Genomic DNA, 20,753 nt, shown 5'->3' with positions numbered 1-20,753 from the left:
TGTAGTGTGTCGCAGGTGTTCAGAAGCCATTATTTGTCTTCGAAGGTTACGACGGGACGTGAAAGGGAAGAAATTATGTGATGTATTAAAAACTGCTGGAAAAATTACAAAATGTCAACAGATGACATACCTAAACACGAGCTATGAGATGTACAGTGGTGTAAGTACAAAAAATTTGTATAGAAGGGAAATTTTATTAATTTAATAATTCACTACAAGCTGTATGTGACATTATAAAGCCAAAATTCAAGGATTTTTCAAAACCTGACCTATTACAAAAATATTTGCACACTAAAATTTATATTGTAAACTATTTTTAATTCATTACTATGGTTACAAAATCGACTATCTAGGAACCCTAATTGGGGAGATGTACGCCTATATTGTAAAAAAAATCAATATTTTTTATATTTTTATCTTAAAGTATAGATTTTTCTGAGTTCAGTGATATATAATACATATATATTTGGGTTATATTTATATGCTAAAAAAAAATTATAAACATGCTAGTCGGGCGCACGGACGGATCCGTGGTCAGACGTATCGAAGACGTTCTGAACGATAGGATATTGTTTTGAGCATTTTAATATACATAACTTGCACTTTTTAATATTACTTAATATTATTTTAATAATATTTTAATATCATTTTCACCAGACATGCTTAAAAAATGTCTCTATGGTCAAACACAGAATGTAACCAATTTTTTTACAAACAAAACAAAAGTTTTAATTCTGTGTTGTGGACGCGTATACCTAAATTAAATTTTGTAGGCCTGCAAACACTAAGATTTGGTGTTTTTGACAGTATTATTACTTTTAATGAAGGAAGTCAAGGCAGAATAAAAGTGCTTAATGATCTAGGTATAAAGCTAGGCCAAAACTGTGTTTATACCCTACGTCAGATTGATGAGGACCGAGTGAGGAAAGCCGAAAAAGCTGGTGAAGAAGAGACAAAGCAAGCTAGGAAACGGGCAAGAATGGTGAGGAAGAAACTAATTGATGATGATAAGGCCAAGGAACAAGACTATGAAGCAGGAATGTTTTAAAAGGTACTTTTCAATCATATTTTTTTATACATAAAAGTGTTTTGTGAATTACCGAAAATTTACTTTTTTGACATAAATGTTCCTTTTTCTCAGGAACTAGTTGTCCAATCTTCATGAAATTTATATCGTATATATAAAGTACCTATTCATACAAGCCCTGCCACTTTCATAAGTCTAGGTCAAAATAAAAAAAAAATAAAATTTTTTTAAAAACAAATAATTGAAAAAAAATATTGAGTATCCTTAAAAAATTTCTAAAGCCAAAAATATTGATTGGAAATATTTAAAAGTGGCAGGGCTTGTGTATAATAGTATGTTTTAAAAGTGCTAAAAATTTCAATTCGTTAGGTATTATAGTTCTTGGGAAAAAGGCATATAAATATTTGAAAATTGACATGAGCTGGTATAGGGCGTACATCTCCCCTTTTAACTTAGAACATATGGTGTGTGATAATATTTAATATTTAATTTTGTTGTAACAGTGTGAGTAAATTTCGAAACATTGCCAGCGAGAGGAGATTACAGAATATTCAGATTTACCAGCGACTAAGGAGTGAATAAAAACTCAAGAATTATAAATAAAACCCTATTTTATGTAGACACATAAAAATAACTATACAATTTATTAATTTGGCAGGTCCTGATTGTGATAAAATATTTTCTTATCTTGCCTTTTCCCAGAAACCGTGTTATATATAAGTTACTTTATCTCAGAAAGTATACTATGAACACTTTAAAATTTTTACTTTTTAATTAGGACATATGACTATTTATTCCCAAGTATTAAAAAAATATTTTTTATACATTTTAATTAATAAAAGTTTTCTTTTTTAATATAAAAATTTTATTTTTTCCCACATTTTCTAAAACTGCTTGTGAATCAACTGTTGGGAAAAAGGGTAAAAATTCAATTTCTGTTCCTTTAGTAGTCACTGGGAAAAATGAATATGAAATGTACACATTTTACATGCAGCCCTTACGGACGTACATCTCCTGTAATATTTTTTTTTAACTTGAGCTACAAGCATTTTTTTAAAATTTGGAATATGTTGTGAAAAGTGCCCCTATCAAACTTTCATTTAAATAATAGCTCAATAATAGGCTTAGGAATACAATTTGGGGCTATTCCATATTCATTTAAGCAAATAAAATACTAAACTTGGCCACCCCTCCTCGCGGGTTAGCAATATTGTCGGCCTCGCTCAGTGGAGAAGGGCGTGAGTATTGGTAGAGCGCCAGGACAACCAAGTTCTTGCGCAGTGACAGAGGACTACTAAGATTGACGGATACCCAGATGGTTACGGTTTTGCTCGGTAATAAGGGCGCCAACCTTGTTGATGGGGTGTGATAGTCGCAGGTCTCCAACAAGGAACAGTTTCCTGCCCTCAGGTATGCTCAATCGAGACCACTACCATGCACGCAAGAACTATTAGGTTTACGACACTAAGCCTTAGGTACTTAAATTAGCCACAGATTTCGGTTTGATTATTTTCTAAATAGTAAGTTGCAAGGTCTCTAATTAAATATCAGGCAATTAGAAATTAAAACCAATATTTCACATATTTCATTCTGTATTGCCTATTTCTCTCACAGTGCTAAGGTCTTAAACTAAATAAACAAATATATATTTAACTTAACTTAAACTTAACTCGTTGGCCCAATTGAAATAAAAATACGAAAAATTATTACGGTAGGAGCGCTCCGATTACTAATACAAAATTACAGTGGCCAAAATCATGATGACCATATTCCTGAACTACAAAATTACAAAACAATAATTCACATGAATACATAATGGCTAGACATTAAAATTAAAGTTGAGTCCCCATTTGTCAAAGTTCGAAACTGGATCCACCCTGATGCAGTTATTCAGGCCTAGTCCGATAGGTAGAGGCTCCACTATGACATTGACGGAGTTAGTCCGACCTCCCAGGGTGAGCACGATGGAATAAGTAGTGTAAAGTCTACTCACCAACTGGGCGGACCCAAAACACACACACGAGCCGTCGATTGTATCGTCCGTACAATCCAATATTGAAACTTTAATTTCATAAAGTCAGTTTTTATTTCATTTTCTGCCGCTCATTGAAATCAGTAAAACACTACTTATCATCAATCATGAAAACAATCTCAAACTTAACTGAAAAGAAAACCAGCTGACTAAAACAGCAACATCTGTCACTATTGTTGGTGTGTCTAACATACTCGTATTTAGCTTACAGCGGCCAGTAAAATGTAAAGAAACGTTTAATGTATAAACATAAGTACATTAAAAAAGCGCAGAATCTGCCAATTACAATGATATACAATATTGGTCTTAAACACAAAGCATAATTATTCTGACACGGAAAAATTAATTACGTTTGTTCTTACTTAAACTAATTAATTACAATAATTAATAGTAAAGTGTATTGAGGTATTAACATAATGCATTAATGTATGCACTTTCACGGCAATGGTAGGTATAAATTTCATGACAACTGCCTTTACATTATTCTGAGTAAATCTAAATAATATACAAACATTAGGACATAAAGGTACCGATTCAATTATTTATAGAACAGTTAACAAGTTTAGTAAGGAAATTTATGAGAGACGATGCAATTGTTACGAGATAATATCTCGGCCTAATTATGTACAATTTACAGAAACAATTTGTGGTTACAGTATTTGACACTATGAACACGTATTTACAACTATTTATCTCCGTGAACTAATTAAAGACTAGATTAGTATTAATTTATTACAGATAACGTATTAATTTCCTACGTTTATCGACAGGACTTGACAATCTTACTACGAGGCCCAAGGCTTAGTTTACCGTAGATATTTAATTCTGTAAAGACAAAATTATTATACTGAAATTTTTAATAACTGACATACGCAAGCGACAAAATATCAATGGCATGGTAATGGCTCACCTTAGCCTAACTCCTTTTATTTGAACAGCTGATTGGCGTCTAATCAGTGACCGTTCTGTTATTGCAGCAACAATGAATGCGCGCTTCTTCATTTGGATGTAAAATTTAGTTATGTAGAGTGATCAGTTCTACATAACAATTGCTCAGGTAAAACAGAAAAGTACACGTCACAAAACACCCCCCATCCGGCAGAAAATTTCCCAAATTTTCTTCACTGCCGAAATTTCTTAAAGTCCGACACATGCCACTGGCCTATCTTCTTGCCGTCCATGTCCGCCAGCTTATAGATCAGAGGAGATACCTGTTCAACTATAGGGTCCAACATAGCGTGGTGCTAGTTTGGCTGCAAAGTAGTTAGTAGCATCAGACTGTACAAAGTTTCTTTTCAAGACGACGTCTCCCACTCTATAAGTCACAGGTTCGTCTGCGCAGGTTATAGCGTTTAGCATTTTTTTCATGGGCTGTTTTCAGTCTCTCTGAAACCTCTTGGAATATGTCCTTAAGCTCTCGTAGTTTCTCACTAAAGGGACTACAATCCTCAGTAGAGGGTACACCCCGAACCATCGTTAAGAACTTCATATCCGTCTCCCGACCGTAGCGAGTTCTCGCCCAAAGTTCAAAAACGCGGGTGAATGCTGTGTCACCTCATGATGCGCGGTGCGGAGTGCAAAACCTATTTTTGGAATGAATTTGTCCCATTCCCCGGTGGTTGTCTGTTACATAAGCTCGCAACATAGCAACGATATCCCGATTAACCCTCTCTGCCGGGTTCGCCCTGTGGGTGTCGACTTGCGTTCAGTAGTATCTTGACATTGTACTGTTTGGCAAGGTCCTTCACTGGTTTTCCCCGATGAACTCAGACCCGTTATCACATATGAAGTACCGTCGTACTCCGTAAACCATAAAGATGTCCTCTTCCAGGTGTTGAGACACGAGCCTTGCCGTAGCAGCTCGGAGAGGTCGTAGGACTGAGTACTTAGTAAACGTGTCAGTAATAACCAACAGGTACTTAAAGCCTCTTACTGATCGTGGCAGAGGGCCAATCAGGTCTGCAGCGATCATCTGCCATGGAGAAATCAACTGCACGTCTGCTGCCCATAAACGCCCGCAGGGAGTTGTTGGTCGTACTTTAGTCCGTTTGACATACAGCACATTTTGAAACATAAGTGGCTACAACATCCTTCCGCATTTTTGGCCAATAGTACAGCTGTTGGATACGTTTATAGGTCTTTGACACACCTTGATGTCCAGCAGTTGGAGTATCGTGGCATTCGAACAAGGCCTGGGATCTGAGATCTTTTGGGGAGTACCAATCTCCAGTTATCCTGGTGAAGCGAGGGTTCCAGGGTTGCTCACATTCTTCCACATTCTCCTCCTGAGTTCGCCACTGACAATATTTTTGAGGGCCCATTTTAACCTTTTCCAACATTCCTTTGTACCACTGGTCCTGTATTGTAGCTGGTATCTCAATCAAGTCACAATGCATCACGTCTGGATGAGAGGGTTCAGTCGAGATCGGTGGAGTGGTCCGAGAGAGAAGATCTGGCACAACGTTCTCTTGCCCCTTACGGTGTACTAGGTGAAAATCATAGGGCTGCAATCGCAAAGCCCAACGAGCCAGACGTCCTGTCGGGTCCTTCAAGTTACTTAGCCAAAGCAAACTATAGTGGTCTGTCACGACCGTGAACCTGGTTCCTTCCACGTAAGGCCGGAATTTCTCCACAGCAAAGATCACCGCAAGGCACTCCCTTTCAGTGGCCGAGAAGTTCTGCTCATTGCCGAGTTAATGTGCGGCTGGATAGGCAACAACACTTTCTCCTTGCTCACTGTCTTGGCTAAGAACAGCGCCGATCCCCCACGCCTGAGGCGTCACAGGAGATTGTGAAAGGCTTCGAAAAGTCTGGACAGGATAATATTGGAGCGCTAATCAGGGCAGGATTTTACGTCCTGGAAGGCCATCTCGGCTTCTGGAGTCCATTCGAACTGATTCTCCGTTTCAGTAAGGAAGTCAAAGGAGTCATACGTGGACCGCGAAGTTGGGAATGAAGCGTCTGTACCACGAGGCCATTCCAGTAAATTGACGAACCTCCTTTTGGTTCCGGGGATTGGGATATCCACAATCGCCTTTACTTTTTCAGGGTCGACTCGCAATACCCTCCCCACTGACAATGTAGCCCAGGTACTTCAGTTCTCTCCTGCAAAACTTGCACTTTTCTCTATTGAGGGTGAGCTTTGCTTCACGAACTCTTCTAAATATCTCTTTCAAGGTTTTCAGATGGGACTCAAATGTAGATGTCACAACTATAATGTCGTCTAGATAGACGAAGACATTCGCTCCAGCTCTGGTCCCAAGACTGTGTCAACGAAGCGCTGCCATGTTGCGGGAGCTCCGCACAGACCAAAGGGCATCGTGACGAACTGGTATAAGCCACGACCCGGTATTGCAAACGCGGTCTTCTCCTTACTTGCCTCGTCTAGTTTCAATTTGCCAATAGGCGCTCTTAATGTCCAGGCTAGATAAGAATCGAGCATCTCTCAATCTATCCAGGACAGCGGTTCACCTGTGGTAGAGGGTAGGCGTCCTTTCGGCTCACTGCATTCACCGCCCTGAAGTCCACAACAAACCTTTTACTGCCATCAGGTTTATCCAGTAACATAATTGGCGAGGACCAGGCGCTTTGTGAAGGCTCTACAACTCCTAACTGCAACTTGCGGTCTAGCTCCTCATTGATGAGTTTTTGACGAGCAGGGGATACATTTGATTGGTGGCACACCCCCAGTGTCGATGACGTGCTTCACACGGTCTGTTACTACCCAATGTTGATGGCTCATCCTCGAAATGCTCCTCGAGAAGATCTTGTAGCCGTTTTCTCTCTGCTAGAGTTAGATTGTCTTCCGATGTGATTCCCTCAACATAACCACAAAATAAATCCACACTCTTCGTTGCAAAGTCCCACTTCCGATTGCGCATATCCGCAACAATGTGCATTATTTCCCAGAAGTCGATGCCTAGGATTAAGGTATGCTGCAGTGATGGGTACAAACGCAAACCTTTAGACTTTTTAGTACGGCCCTGTAAAGTTATGGGTTAGATTGACAAAGCCCTGGACCTCATGGCGTGTTGAGTCGGCTGTTTCTACAAAAAACGCCCACTGGCACTCTGAAAGCGAGCGGGAAAACTGATTCAAAATCCACATTCCATGTCCACCTAAAAACGTTTGGGAAGCTCCCGAGTCTAAGAGGGCGGTAACTTCACGGCCAAACACCCTCACTTTCAAATAAGGGCCTATGGTCTTCTTGTTGGCTATGAATGACATAGTTTATGGCCGGGATGGTCTCAGTATCCAAGGAGCCAGAACCACCTACTTCCTTTCTGACCCCTTGCCTTGCCCGTTTTTTTTGAGCAGCATTTTACACAGTCTCGTTTAAATACGTCCTCCTTTCCACAACCAAAACAAAAACCTTCGTTTTGGTTTACTACAAAACCTGAAGCGGGTGGCCCTTATCTCCACAATTCCAGCAGACAGGGTCCTGGCGGTCTGAATTTGCAGACTGTACGCTGGCCACACGTCCGGATAAAGGTTTTCGTGGGTGGTTCTGATCGTGATAAGCAAGGTCCGGTTCAAGGCTATTTTCCCTTGTAGTTGCGGGGCCTTATTCTAACCATACTTAGTCGGGCCCGCTTCGGCTCTACGTCCCATGGATCTCAACTGTTCAAGAGTTTGAATGCTGCAAAGTGCCAATCGATCTTGCAGCTGAGGGTGCAGGTTATTATAGATATGTGCTAAGCGAGTAGGTTCAGGAACAGCTACTGCTAATCTTCCATATAAACCCTCCATAGCGGCTATATACAGTTCTATCGGCTCATTATCTCCCTGCAGCCGGTTAAAGATTTCCTGATGAAGTCTTTATGTCATAATCCGCAGGCTGAAAGACTTCTTTGAGCTCCCTCGTCAACTGATGCCATGACTGAATCCGAATAGACGCAGCACGGTACCAGGACAAGCGCTGATCCGGCAAAATAAATCAACCGCAGACTCATATAGCTCTTGATGTGTGACTCCTCTTGCCCGACGAAGTTCTTCTACTCTCTCAAGAAATGCAGCGATACTTGGTCCGGAATTGTCAAACTTTAGCCCCCACTTGTAGACTGGGACATATCTGGGCCGGGAACTAGCGCTTGTGTCGTTTTGAGTTAGTGAAAATCTGGGAAGGTAGTTCGTCCTCTGGAGGTCCTCTTCTTTCTTGACCTCTCAATTCCTCGTGCGGGATTCTTTCTTCTGTTCTCTGCTGAGGTCCTCGAAGTCGCAGTTCTTCTAACTTCCATTTCTCTTCTTGCTGTCTTCGGGCTTCGTGCAGTCGTCCTTCTTCTTGTTTCCATCTTGCCTCCTGTTTTCTTCTTTTTCTTGTAGTTTTCTCTCTTCCCTAATTCCGCCATTCCTCTAGAAGTTTTCCTTTCTGTCGCCAGGTTCTCGTCGTCTTCAGTGGTTTTATTTGGTTTAAATGCCAACTCTAAAGTTTTGGGCAGTTCAAAATTAGTTTCTTGCGCTCCATCCTCTGGTCGTTGAAGCTGTTGAAAAACCACCTGCCGATGTCCTGGGATCCGGTTGGTTCTTCGAATCAGAAGTCCCTCTAAAAAGAATCCAATAGCTCCTTACTTCTACTCAGCAACGTTTCCTTACTTTTTCCGCTTGCTCACTATCAGAAGATGCCCCAATCGGAATTTCTCTCCGCTCGGAGATATAGATGCCAAAGACGAGCCACAATACGAAGGAAACTCGTGTCATTATCCGTGCCTTCGTAATCACTCACTAGCGAAGACAAGTCCTGGTACATCCATCCATTCGCATTCTCCAATTCCGCATCGGCATCCAAAGAGTTTACAACGGTTTTCATCAACCTGGGTATCAGCCGAAAAAAACATTGAGTCAGACGCTTCCTCAGTTCATTAGCGTTGCCATCGGTATCAACATTTCCTAATTTTAAGTTCGTAGATAACCTCAGTCCTTACGAAGATGATACGCATTCATCGTGAGGTAGGATACTAAAAATTCAACAGATAACCAGAATAATTCATACAGCCCACATGGAAATATCACCTCGCACTAAGTTTAGCCAATCCTAAATATGCAGTTCTTTCCAACCAAATAACAACACTAGAATGCAACCAACGATTATGTAAAGTTCACATCATCCTCAGTTTGTCATACCGGGGAAAGTTCAAATCCAAAACAAAATTATTTATTTTATGTTTTCGCAAAGAGGTATTTTCCAATATTTAACTTAAGATCATGAACACTAGCAAAATTTAACACATAACCATTAACAAGACATTACCAGTGTTTTCCCAATACTAACAAACAACAAAAATACTAAATACTATCTTTCAAAAAATATTTACACTACAAGTTCAGTACAATTTTATATTCTGTGAAAGTCAGGTGCTAACACAAGTGGCCCCGCGTTGGGCGCCAGTTTGCCACCCCTCCTCGCGGGGTTAGCAATATTGTCGGCCTCGCTCAGTGGAGAAGGGCGTGAGTATTGGTAGAGCGCCAGGACAACCAAGTTCTTGCGCAGTGACAGAGGACTACTAAGATTGACGGATACCCAGATGGTTACGGTTTGCTCGGTAATAAGGGCGCCACCTTGTTGATGGGGTGTGATAGTCGCAGGTCTCCAACAAGGAACAGTTTCCTGCCCTCAGGTATGCTCAATCGAGACCACTACCATGCACGCAAGAACTATTAGGTTTACGACACTAAGCCTTAGGTACTTAAATTAGCCACAGATTTCGGTTGATTAATTTTCTTAATAGTAAGTTGCAAGGTCTCTAATTAAATATCAGGCAATTAGAAATTAAAACCAATATTTCACATATTTCATTCTGTATTGCCTATTTCTCTCACAGTGCTAAGGTCTTAAACTAAATAAACAAATATATATTTAACTTAACTTAAACTTAACTCGTTGGCCAATTGAAATAAAAATACGAAAAATTATTACGGTAGGAGCGCTCCGATTACTAATACAAAAATTACAGTGGCCAAAATCATGATGACCATATTCCTGAACTACAAAATTACAAAACAATAATTCACATGAATACATAATGGCTAGACATTAAATTAAAGTTGAGTCCCATTTGTCAAAGTTCGAAACTGGATCCACCCTGATGCAGTTATTCAGGCCTAGTCTGATAGGTAGAGGCTTCACTATGACATTTGACGGAGTTAGTCCGACCTCCCAGGGGAGCACGATGGTATAAGTATAGTGTAAAGTCTACTCACCAAACTGGGCGGACCCAAAAACACACACACGAGCCGTCGATTGTATCGTCCGTACAATCCAATATTGAAACTTTTAATTTCATAAAGTCAGTTTTTATTCATTTTCTGCCGCTCATTGAAATCAGTAAACACTACTTATCATCAATCATGAAAACAATCTCAAACTTAACTGAAAAGAAACCAGCTGACTAAAACAGCAACATCTGTCACTATTGTTGGTGTGTCTAACATACTCGTATTTAGCTTACAGCGGCCAGTAAAAATGTAAAGAAACGTTTAATGTATAAACATAAGTACATTAAAAAAGCGCAGAATCTGCCAAATTACAATGATATACAATTTTGGTCTTAAACACAAAGCATAATTAATTCTGACACAGAAAAATTAATTACGTTTGTTCTTACTTAAACTAATTAATTACAATAATTATAGTAAAGTGTATTGAGGTATTAACATAATGCATTAATGTATGCACTTTCACGGCAATGGTAGGTATAAATTTCATGACAACTGCCTTTACATTATTCTGAGTAAATCTAAAATAATATACAAACATTAGGACATAAAGGTACCGATTCAATTATTTATAGAACAGTTAACAAGTTTAGTAAGGAAATTTATGAGAGACGATGCAATTGTTACGAGATAATATCTCGGCCTAATTATGTACAATTTACAGAAACAATTTGTGGTATACAGTATTTGACACTATGAACACGTATTTACAACTATTTATCTCCGTGAACTATTAAAAGACTAGATTAGTATTAATTTATTACAGATAACGTATTAATTTCCTATACGTTTATCGACAGGACTTGACAATCTTACTACGAGGCCCAAGGCTTAGTTTACCGTAGATATTTAATTCTGTAAAGACAAAATTATTATACTGAAATTTTAATAACTGACATACGCAAGCGACAAAATATCAATGGCATGGTAATGGCTCACCTTAGCCTAACTCCTTTATTTGAACAGCTGATTGGCGTCTAATCAGTGACCGTTCTGTTATTGCAGCAACAATGAATGCACGCTTCTTCATTTGGATGATTTAAAAAAATTTAGTTATGTAGAGTGATCAGTTCTCTACATAACAATTGCTCAGGTAAAACAGAAAAGTACACGTCACAAACTCTTATGGCTTCTTTTAAATAGTTCTAATACACCATGTAAATACGGTTAAAGATAATAAATAATAATTTTCTTTGCGCTAAAGTTTTCCGTTTTAATACATGTGTTAAATAATCCTATAAATTTATGTACAATACATACATGAATAGTTTATATTTGTATATGTTCTTCAAAAAGTCCCAGTCCCAGTATGGCCCTTATGAAACATTTTACAGAGTTCGCAATTATAGTCTTGCCTAATGTGAGGTCTAATTTGAGTAAATGAGTAATAGAAAAATGTTAAAGACGGATTTTCTACAGTTATATGTTACATACCGCACAGGCGGTGTATATTAGAAGGTACTCATTTAAACATATTTTGTATATTCAGTTAGGCATATGTTTTAAAATTTTAATTTATCAGAGGAAATTGTATACATAAATATATTACATATGCAACATACGAATTAAGTATCTAAATATAAATACCTAAAAAGGCTATAGTAAACGAAAAAAAAAAATGAATAAGAATCATCTAATGGTGTAATAATATTAGCTGTTAGGTCTCTGTAAACCAGCCAAGGACAAACTGATACAGGGTAAATAATTTTATCTACTAAATATTTTTAAATATTTCGGTTTAATAACACAATGATGATACATATAGAATGTGAAATAAAAATAGTTAAAGTTATGAAGAAAATGTTCCAAAAGATATTAATTCCTTTTGACGTAAAAAATAAAGGCAAATAATTTTAGCTCCAGGAATTACAGTTTTAGTTTAAAATCTCTTCCAGGAAGATTTTGTTGAAGATTCCCTTGGTGCTGTGGTTGTGGCAGGGGAAGGAAATGGGTCTAACAAGGATTAACACTGTCTCCAGCTGAGGGCACAGCTAAGTGTACCTCCACTTTCAACGAGAAACTGTTGCTTTCCAAGTGCAATAATTTTAATTAACGCTTTGTAGTAGATTGTGTTGTCTTATATTATACTACATCATTAAAGTACTTTGTAAATCATTAAGTATACTTTAATATAAACTATATTATGTAGAGAAAACACGTACAATTAAATGTACTGGTATAAATCATAAGGTTTCAGTAATATTATATTACTGTCTCACAAAAAAAACATATTTTTTATTTAGCCATTTACTAAAACCAATATTTTTTTATTTTAAAAGTTGCACTAGAAGTTACATGATATTAATAAATTTAAAAATTTCGTATACTCCGAAAACCATTCAATAAATGTTATTTTGGAATACACTATATTGGTAACTAAGTTTCTACATTCGTGTTAAATAATCCACGAGATACAACATGTAAATATAGTATAAACTACTATGTTGGGTTACATTAAGTCTGAGTGTACTTTTAACGTGGTAAGAGATGTCAATGTCTCATGTTCACAAGTCAGCTCATCCGCCGTTGGCTGACATCCTTTACTAACAGTCAACGTCAAAATCCTGTCAGATTGTCCTGACATGATACAATTGCTTCCTCTCAGATGTATATACATTTATATTAGAATTACATTTAGTTTAGCTGTCAGTTTTTATTTAACTTATTTTTTCTGTGACAATGATTTAATATATGATTTATAACACGTGAGGTAAGAGCCAAACTAAATATTTACAGTATAGTATAACAATACTCATTTATTCGCTGCTTTCCGTAACAAAAGTAAAGAACTTTTCGATTGGAATTAAATGCGTTTTCTCACGCACTAGTTTTAGAGGAGACTACAATAGAGCATAGTAAAATGATAAAGAATAACAAATTGAAATGTTTCAAAAGTATTTTTTTTAATTTTACACAATTATATATGTAATTTAAAAGCAAATAATACTTATATCAGCGTTAACCAACGCAACAAAGATACTGAAAATAACCGAGGAGTAACCATTTCAAAGGGAGTATCCGGGGGGCAACCAACAAACCCTTAAACACGCTTAAATCTTAACAGTTACTTACAAAGAACTTTGTTGGAAAATTTAATCTAGAGAACTCCATAGTTCTAAAGTAATGGAAACCACAAATTTCGCTCTCTTAGCATCCTTGGTGAAAGCTTTTTTGCGTGGAATTTCTCTTAGAGTGCTTTCATGTAAAATAGAATGTGTATTGCTGTGTAAAATGTTCTATGTAATAATAATGAGAAATTTATATGTCTAATACATTGGTGTTGTTCATGTGTCTGATATTATTGCACATATATAACAAAAATATGATTTAGATCATCTCGTTGTTGCACACTGTCAAAGATGGTGACTTTATTCTGTGACTATACTATACTATCATATGACTAGACGACGCACAAAAATATACTGCAAAGGTTCAGCTCATGTCAAGCTATTTTACGAGATTAGTGTTATACGGAGGTGTTCAATGCTACGCTACCCTGTCTGGTCTTTTAGTTGGTAGAGACTTAAGTAGACTCGTATGTTTCTAGTACGGATTTCACGCTACAATATCCAAAGACAAAGCACTAAAAACATCAAAAGCTCCCTACAAGCCATGCATTGTACAAGTAAAGCGAGTTTTATTTAAAACCTCAACGATATAGATAAAACGAGAGATAGATACATTTAAATTGAGACTATACAGATTGAGGTCGAGGTTTAAATAAAATAATAAAATATAATATAAAATAAAATATATATATATATTGTATATATCATATATATACATATATATATATATTGTGTGTGTGTGTGTGTGTGTGTGTGTGTGTGTGTGTGTGTGTGTGTGTGTGTGTGTGTGTGTGTGTGTGTGTGTGTGTGTGTGTGTGTGTGTGTGTGTGTGTGTGTGTGTGTGCATTTGAATATTTGTATACTTGAAAATCATAATCGTATAGGTTTTGAAACAGTTTAATGTATAGAGATTTTATAATAATTTTAAAATATTAAAACATTTACTAAAATTGTGTTTAAAATGCCCATGCCCCTTATGTTTAAACAAGCATGGCGTTTGAAGAAGCTGCATTTATATTCGTGCATCAACATTTTTCTTGATCATATACCGCTGTACAATGGTAGATCTATCAATGCCCCCTTACACCCCAATATCTCGAAATTTGTGGTTAGTCACATAACATGCCTGGACATCTATATGGGTTACCCAGACGTTTTTGGTGTAATCAATAAAGGTTTATCTGGGGGTGCCAACCACTAAGAAGTGAATTCTCCGAGGTACACTATTCGTTTTGAGGCGAAAAAATAAAAGAATTGTTTTTTTTGAATCCTTAGATTATTCGTTGTACCCTTTCAGTTCCGCTCGTCATTTGTTTTCTTTTATGAGGGTGTGCATTTGAATATTTGTATACTTGAAAATCATAATCGTATAGTTTTTGAAACAGTTTAATGTATAGAGATTTTATAATAATTTTAAAATATTAAAACATTTTAAAAATGTGTTTTAAAATGCCCATGCCCCTTATGTTTAAAACAAGCATGGCGTTTGAAGAAGCTGCATTTATATTCGTGCATCAACATTTTTATTGTGGGTAACAGCAATGGCAACAAGAATATCACTCATAAATAAATCTGTAATCAAATTCAATATAATTATCTTAAATTTTAATGTTTGATATAATAACAAGTGTAGCTTGCAGAGGATTTATATTTTTACATCAGAGAAACCTATAAGGCAAAACATAATGTGCCCTACTACCACCTCGTTTTTATTTAAATAAAGAAGAAAATATCTATAATTCTATAGTTTACAAATCAATTTCATTTCTTAATTGGTAATGAAAAGGGTTTAATGCTCAATGTTTTCACTGATTCTTTAAAAAAAAATAAGATGTTTGTTTACTTTCATTGCGCTACTTTTACTTTATTTTCAAATAAAATTTCGTGTAGTTAACCCACTTTCTTTGAGATTATTCGAAATAATAGAGTCGGTTATTTATTAATAAATCTATTGTTTACTTTAAGGATGAAAACAAAGAGCAAAGTTTAAAGTGGGTACGTGTATTTCACGTCCCAATAATTTAACTTTTAAAGATCCCCATCATTATACTTATTATAGAATTCAACAAATAACATATTAGTGTTGTAATACATTACATTTTACTTTATACATTTTACCGTTGTAAGTGCAAGAATAATTAAATTTTATGAAAGTAAATCCAGTAATTAAGTTACATTTTCCTAAGGTAAACAATACCAATTCTTTATCCCTCTCCTCCTCCAAGACATTTAATATGACAGAACTGAAATGTACTGAGATATGTATTACAAAATAAATAAGTTCCCTATTAAACCCTTGAAATTCTGTTTATTGCGTTATTATCTCTCTCTACTCAATCTATTGCAATTTTAAAACTTGTAAGACGAATACACATTTATAAAATATTACTAAAATTGTATAATAAATTTGTTGTCATATATTATATTTTCATAAAACGAATATCAATATTAAAACAGAGTATCCAAAATATACTGGGATATGATAATCACTTGTTTTTAAACTGTAGGCAAAATGTTTTTGCTGGAATTCACATACTCACTTTTCACATAGAAACTTGTATTAAATTATGGTTCCACGTAGATCCTGTATATACACAGAAAATAAGATGTATTAAATATTTGATATTAAAATATAATGCTAAAATATTCCCCCATTAAAATCCCATTGGATTTTAATGGGGGAAAATATTGCGCGAATTCTTGTATGTTGCCTAAATACACTTAACCTAAAGGTTTTACCAATATTGTTTCTCTGCATTTCTAGACCCATTTCGCATATTCAGCTATATATTAAAATTAGTAAATTATTTTAACGTTTATTATTTTCCTTTTCTGTAAATAGTAATTCATTATGATGGTTGTTTAGTTTTAAAAACTACCGTTATCAACTGAGAACTACTTAACGTGATCCGTATGTGTAATATACTTATTATTATTAAAGATCAAAATAATAGATAAAATTTGACAAATTTTATAAATGAGAATTATTAATTTAATGGGTATAGTATCAATGATTCTATTTTATAAACAATGTACGAGTACGCCACCTTCCATAAAAGACTTCATTGAGTTTTCATGCAATCTTTCAATTCTACAGCTCATTTTATTCTCTAAATTTACTTCAGATATATTCGTGAGACATCTGTATGGACATAGAGACAATTATAGAAAAAGGAAGTTGATACAAACATAACGTATTATTGAACGCATTCTTGTAGAAATTAGGTTTAGTGCACAATTTAAAGTCAACACAACAGATGAAATCTTTCTCGAAATAATTGGTGAATATTGCTTTGTATTTATTTATAAATAAGTCTTTAAGTAATAAAAGTATGTTTTTTATGTTGGGATAGTTGGGCCATAGGTGTTAATATGTAATATGTTTGAACCACTTGTAAGTGTATTGATTTTATTCATAAATCTATTTATCCAGTTATTTTCTCCCTATGGAGTGACATGCACCATCACTCATATGTTCATATATATATATATATATATATATATATATATATATATATATATATATATATATATAAACTAAGCCCCATTCACAATATAAATCAATAGGTTATTTCGTTTTCGAGATATTGTGCGGACAGACAGATATGAAGAAATGACATTTTCCGCCCCCACTAGTTATAGGCTTCGTTAAAGATTAGGCAATAAAATTATTGGTTAACAATATTATGCATTTAACTCAAACAGTATACAAATTATGTGTATAGGAATATTTTTAATTTATTACGTTTTGGTTTTAAGAAGTAAGAAGTATTTACGATCGTAATGCCTTTTTCTTAAACGTACGTGAAAGGACGTGGTTCTCTTATAAAGCTGGAGAAAGCTTGTTCCCATCAGAGACTCAATGGGGGACAAGCGTTAATTCAAGTTAATCCTTTCCTCGACCCATTAAAGTAACAAACGGTCTCCTAGAGGGCAACACTAAAGAACGGCCTTTTTCCAAATATACTTTGTGAAATGCAATTTCTTAGTTTCAAAAGATTTACTCTCTAAGTAGATAAATTGTGTATCTAGTCTCATTCGCAACAGTAAGAATCCTACTAATATTTTTTTGTCTGTAAATATGAAAATCTGTTATTATAATGAATAAAGATTAATAATAAATTGTAAGTTTATTACGTGTATGGTTCTAAATTTTAAACATTATAGAATACATTCCTTTCTGATGTATTTTCATAATTAGTTATCGTTGTTACCAAGGGAAATATACCCATCATAAATATTAATTTTCTCTTGCAATACAAGATCTATTGCGCAACAAAATTAACTTAGTCATTAACGTTATTATAACCTTAATATCTAATTTTTAATCATTAATATCCAACATTAATCGTCATTACTTGTCAAAGCATCAATTTTGAGCACTCTACTTACTCTAATCGTCCTTTATAAGAATGAAACAAAACTACAAAGCTGCAACATAATCATGGTCATGGTACTACTAACACCACGATTGTGTCTACTTAAGTTGCTAAGGCCATCCTCCATTGTATCTGAAGAGTCATTAACTACCTTACAATCTTTCTCTGAAGTCCAGTATTCATTAAATAAGTTTAGCTTTCACGACTTCACGAACCAAGACAAGAATAGTAAACGATTTATAACAAGACCTACATTGTAAATATTTCAAACTTTAAACAAGCGTATTCTTCTAAAAATTGAACCATTCGAGGTCAGATTGTTGGCATTGTACTCTACTAATAAAACTTTTAATTTGATGTACTACTCGACCTATGCTATCATTTAGGATTTCCTTCTGACTCCTTTCGATCAATCTCCCCTGACCTGACAAATATGTACCGTAGTCGTAATTATTTATGCTGAATCGCGGTAGGAAGTAGGCTCTTGTTAACTAGACGCGGTGCGTGGACATTGTTTGTTGGTTCGAGACTGGTCAATCAGCTGATCGTGTCATCTACGGTGATACGTTCCGACCCGGCTCGCTGGAGAGAGAGGGGGAAGCAGTGGAGTCTTGTAGCCACAACGAGAAGGTGCAGACGTCGAGTAGAGAAGCAGTGTTCTTCCTCTAATCCTATAGTTTTGGGATCTAGAGTAATTCTTTTATCGCGTGTAAATTTAATTCAAGTATTTAATTTTTTTTCAGTGCGTATCAAATCCCTATCAGCCACCGTAATCTTCAAAGTAGTAAGTCCCGTACCAGCGTTTAGTTAATATCTTTTATTTTTATACTGTTGTAATTAAAATTTCTAAAGTTTCCCATCTTACAGAGTCTGAGAATTTAATTCAATTTTGGAAGTATTGTGAATTAAATTTTGGTCGTAAAGTTATATTAAGTTTTGTGTTATATTGATTTTGAGTATTTTGAGAAGAGAACTTTTTATTTTATTTTGTTAATTTAAACCATTTTTGGAGAAGTATACATTTTTATTAGTTTCATTTTAATTTTAATTCATTTTTGATCAGACTTTTAATTTGATTTGTTCGATTGTGTGAAGTTTTGAAGAAAATCGAATTTAAAGTTTGTAAAATTTGTCAAATTTTGAGTGAACTTTAATCTCGGAATAAATCAAGTATTTCCGAAAAGTTCTTTTGATTTACGAAGTATTAGCTCCATATAAATGTAATATATGTGCTTTAATAACGGTACAAATAAATGGCAGTTACTCTAAAAGTATATTTATAGATGTAGTAACGATGTACGGATGTACCAGTATCGATTGTTTTGTAATCGTTTTGGAGTTAGGACTTTTTTACACCTGTACAACTAGAAAATTAAAATTAAATTTGTTTGAATTGTAATGGCCGAATTTAACTTCAATAAACATTTCATTAATAAAAATCCCGGTGGAGCAAATAATTTTTGTGATTCGATGTTTACTGAAATTACATGTGTTAAAATATAAAGTGATATATAACTTATTGCTACAGGGCATCTTGATTACAAGGTATTCCGTTATAACAACTGTCCGTTAAAATAATAGCTACGATTGAAACCACAACACACTAAAACAGCTACGGTCTTAACTACAAAACAATTCATGCAGAATTCTTTAATCATAGCTCCCTACTAATCATTAACATACACCACTGCATTAACTATTATTAATTTATTTAACTGACTGAGTAATTATTAGATTTCTTTACATGTCATAGGGGTTTTATATACAAAACTTAGTTTTATAAAATAATAAAAAGTGGTTTAAATTAAGAATGCACTTTTGAGTCATGACGATACACTCACACAGAGAGATTGTGTGCAAGCTAAATAAAGGCAACTGCCAAAAATATTATGATAAAAATAAATATTTGTATGATAATATTTTATTTTTTTATGTGTGTTTTATGTTATATTTATGTTCTCGTCCCATATTTACCCTATTACACAGGTCAATCAAATACAAATCAAAACCGTCAAATATACAAATCTAGGTTAAATAGCCTTACACTATGAGACGAAGAGATTAAATTCCCACTTTAAGTAAAAAAAATTTAGTTTATTATATACCTGTAGTTGGCTGGATTCGATTTAACTCCATGTACTTTGTTTGATTGTTAGCTGTAAAGCTATAAAGGAAAGAAAAACTTTAAATCTGAAATAATTTTCGTTCGATATTTTTAACTCTTTAGATCCGCTCCTATCTCGACTTTCACATAAACCATCGTGACTGACGATGGATGACTTTCGCAAACGACAGAAGTAAAATTATGATAAGGATACCTAAAAAATTAGGTTATGTGCTTATACAATGCAAATTGGCTCTTGGTTACTGGACTGTTTCTAGAAGGTAATGCTAGCATTTATGCTCTTTTAACTATCATACTGTGTATGTTTATTGTTCATTCTAACTCAAATAGCTGAGCCTGTAAGAACTTATAATCACAATACGGTTACAAAACTAAAAATATTTTTCAGTCTTACTGTTTATTCTTGAAGTCTTGAGAAAATCAAATCAATATTGCCTCTTAATTAAAAAAGCTGCATTACATTTTGAAGTGCTCTGGCTCACTACCTTTTCTGCAATAAATAACTGTAAAGTTTCAGGGCGCATTTAAAACTTAACACATTAGTTATATTAACTATGAAAGAAGAAGTGAGGAGTAAAATCTATATCAGCACTCACCGTTGCCGACTGTGTACTGCTGCAGGAGGTCTGTCATGTTGATGTGAGTGACACCTCTCTTCTCCTGCATCAGCGAGTCGCAATGTGTCACCTTCCCGCTACCAGGTCCGCCTGCAACAGGCATCTCTGATTCTAAATAAACAAATAGGGGTTTTACTCATTTAAATTGATACTTCATATCATACATTCCATTTAGCACCTCAGAAACGTTCATGATGATAGACCAGCTTTCTAAGTAAAGGTGGGTTAGCTTGCAATTTAATATAATCTAAAAATGTCCTTACTTTAAATAACGAGTAACGAGAACCCTTACT

General features: G+C 35.1%; 1 protein-coding gene across 1 annotated transcript in view; it reads right to left on the bottom strand.

Moving 5' to 3' along the window:
- LOC124365555 (adenylate kinase isoenzyme 5) overlaps nt 1-20,753 on the bottom strand; it is a 95,139-nt gene that overhangs the window by 50,105 nt on the left and 24,281 nt on the right. The window contains exons 3-4 of the mRNA XM_046821546.1: nt 20,450-20,550; nt 6,781-6,802 (exon numbers count right to left, since the gene is read on the bottom strand). Coding sequence (XP_046677502.1) covers nt 6,781-6,802; nt 20,450-20,550 — 123 coding nt within the window. The remainder of the gene's footprint in view (nt 1-6,780; nt 6,803-20,449; nt 20,551-20,753) is intronic.

Source organism: Homalodisca vitripennis, chromosome 6 (genome assembly GCF_021130785.1).
Source record: "Homalodisca vitripennis isolate AUS2020 chromosome 6, UT_GWSS_2.1, whole genome shotgun sequence".
Taxonomy (NCBI): Eukaryota; Metazoa; Arthropoda; class Insecta; order Hemiptera; family Cicadellidae; genus Homalodisca; species Homalodisca vitripennis.
This window is presented reverse-complemented; position numbering and strand designations above follow the sequence as displayed.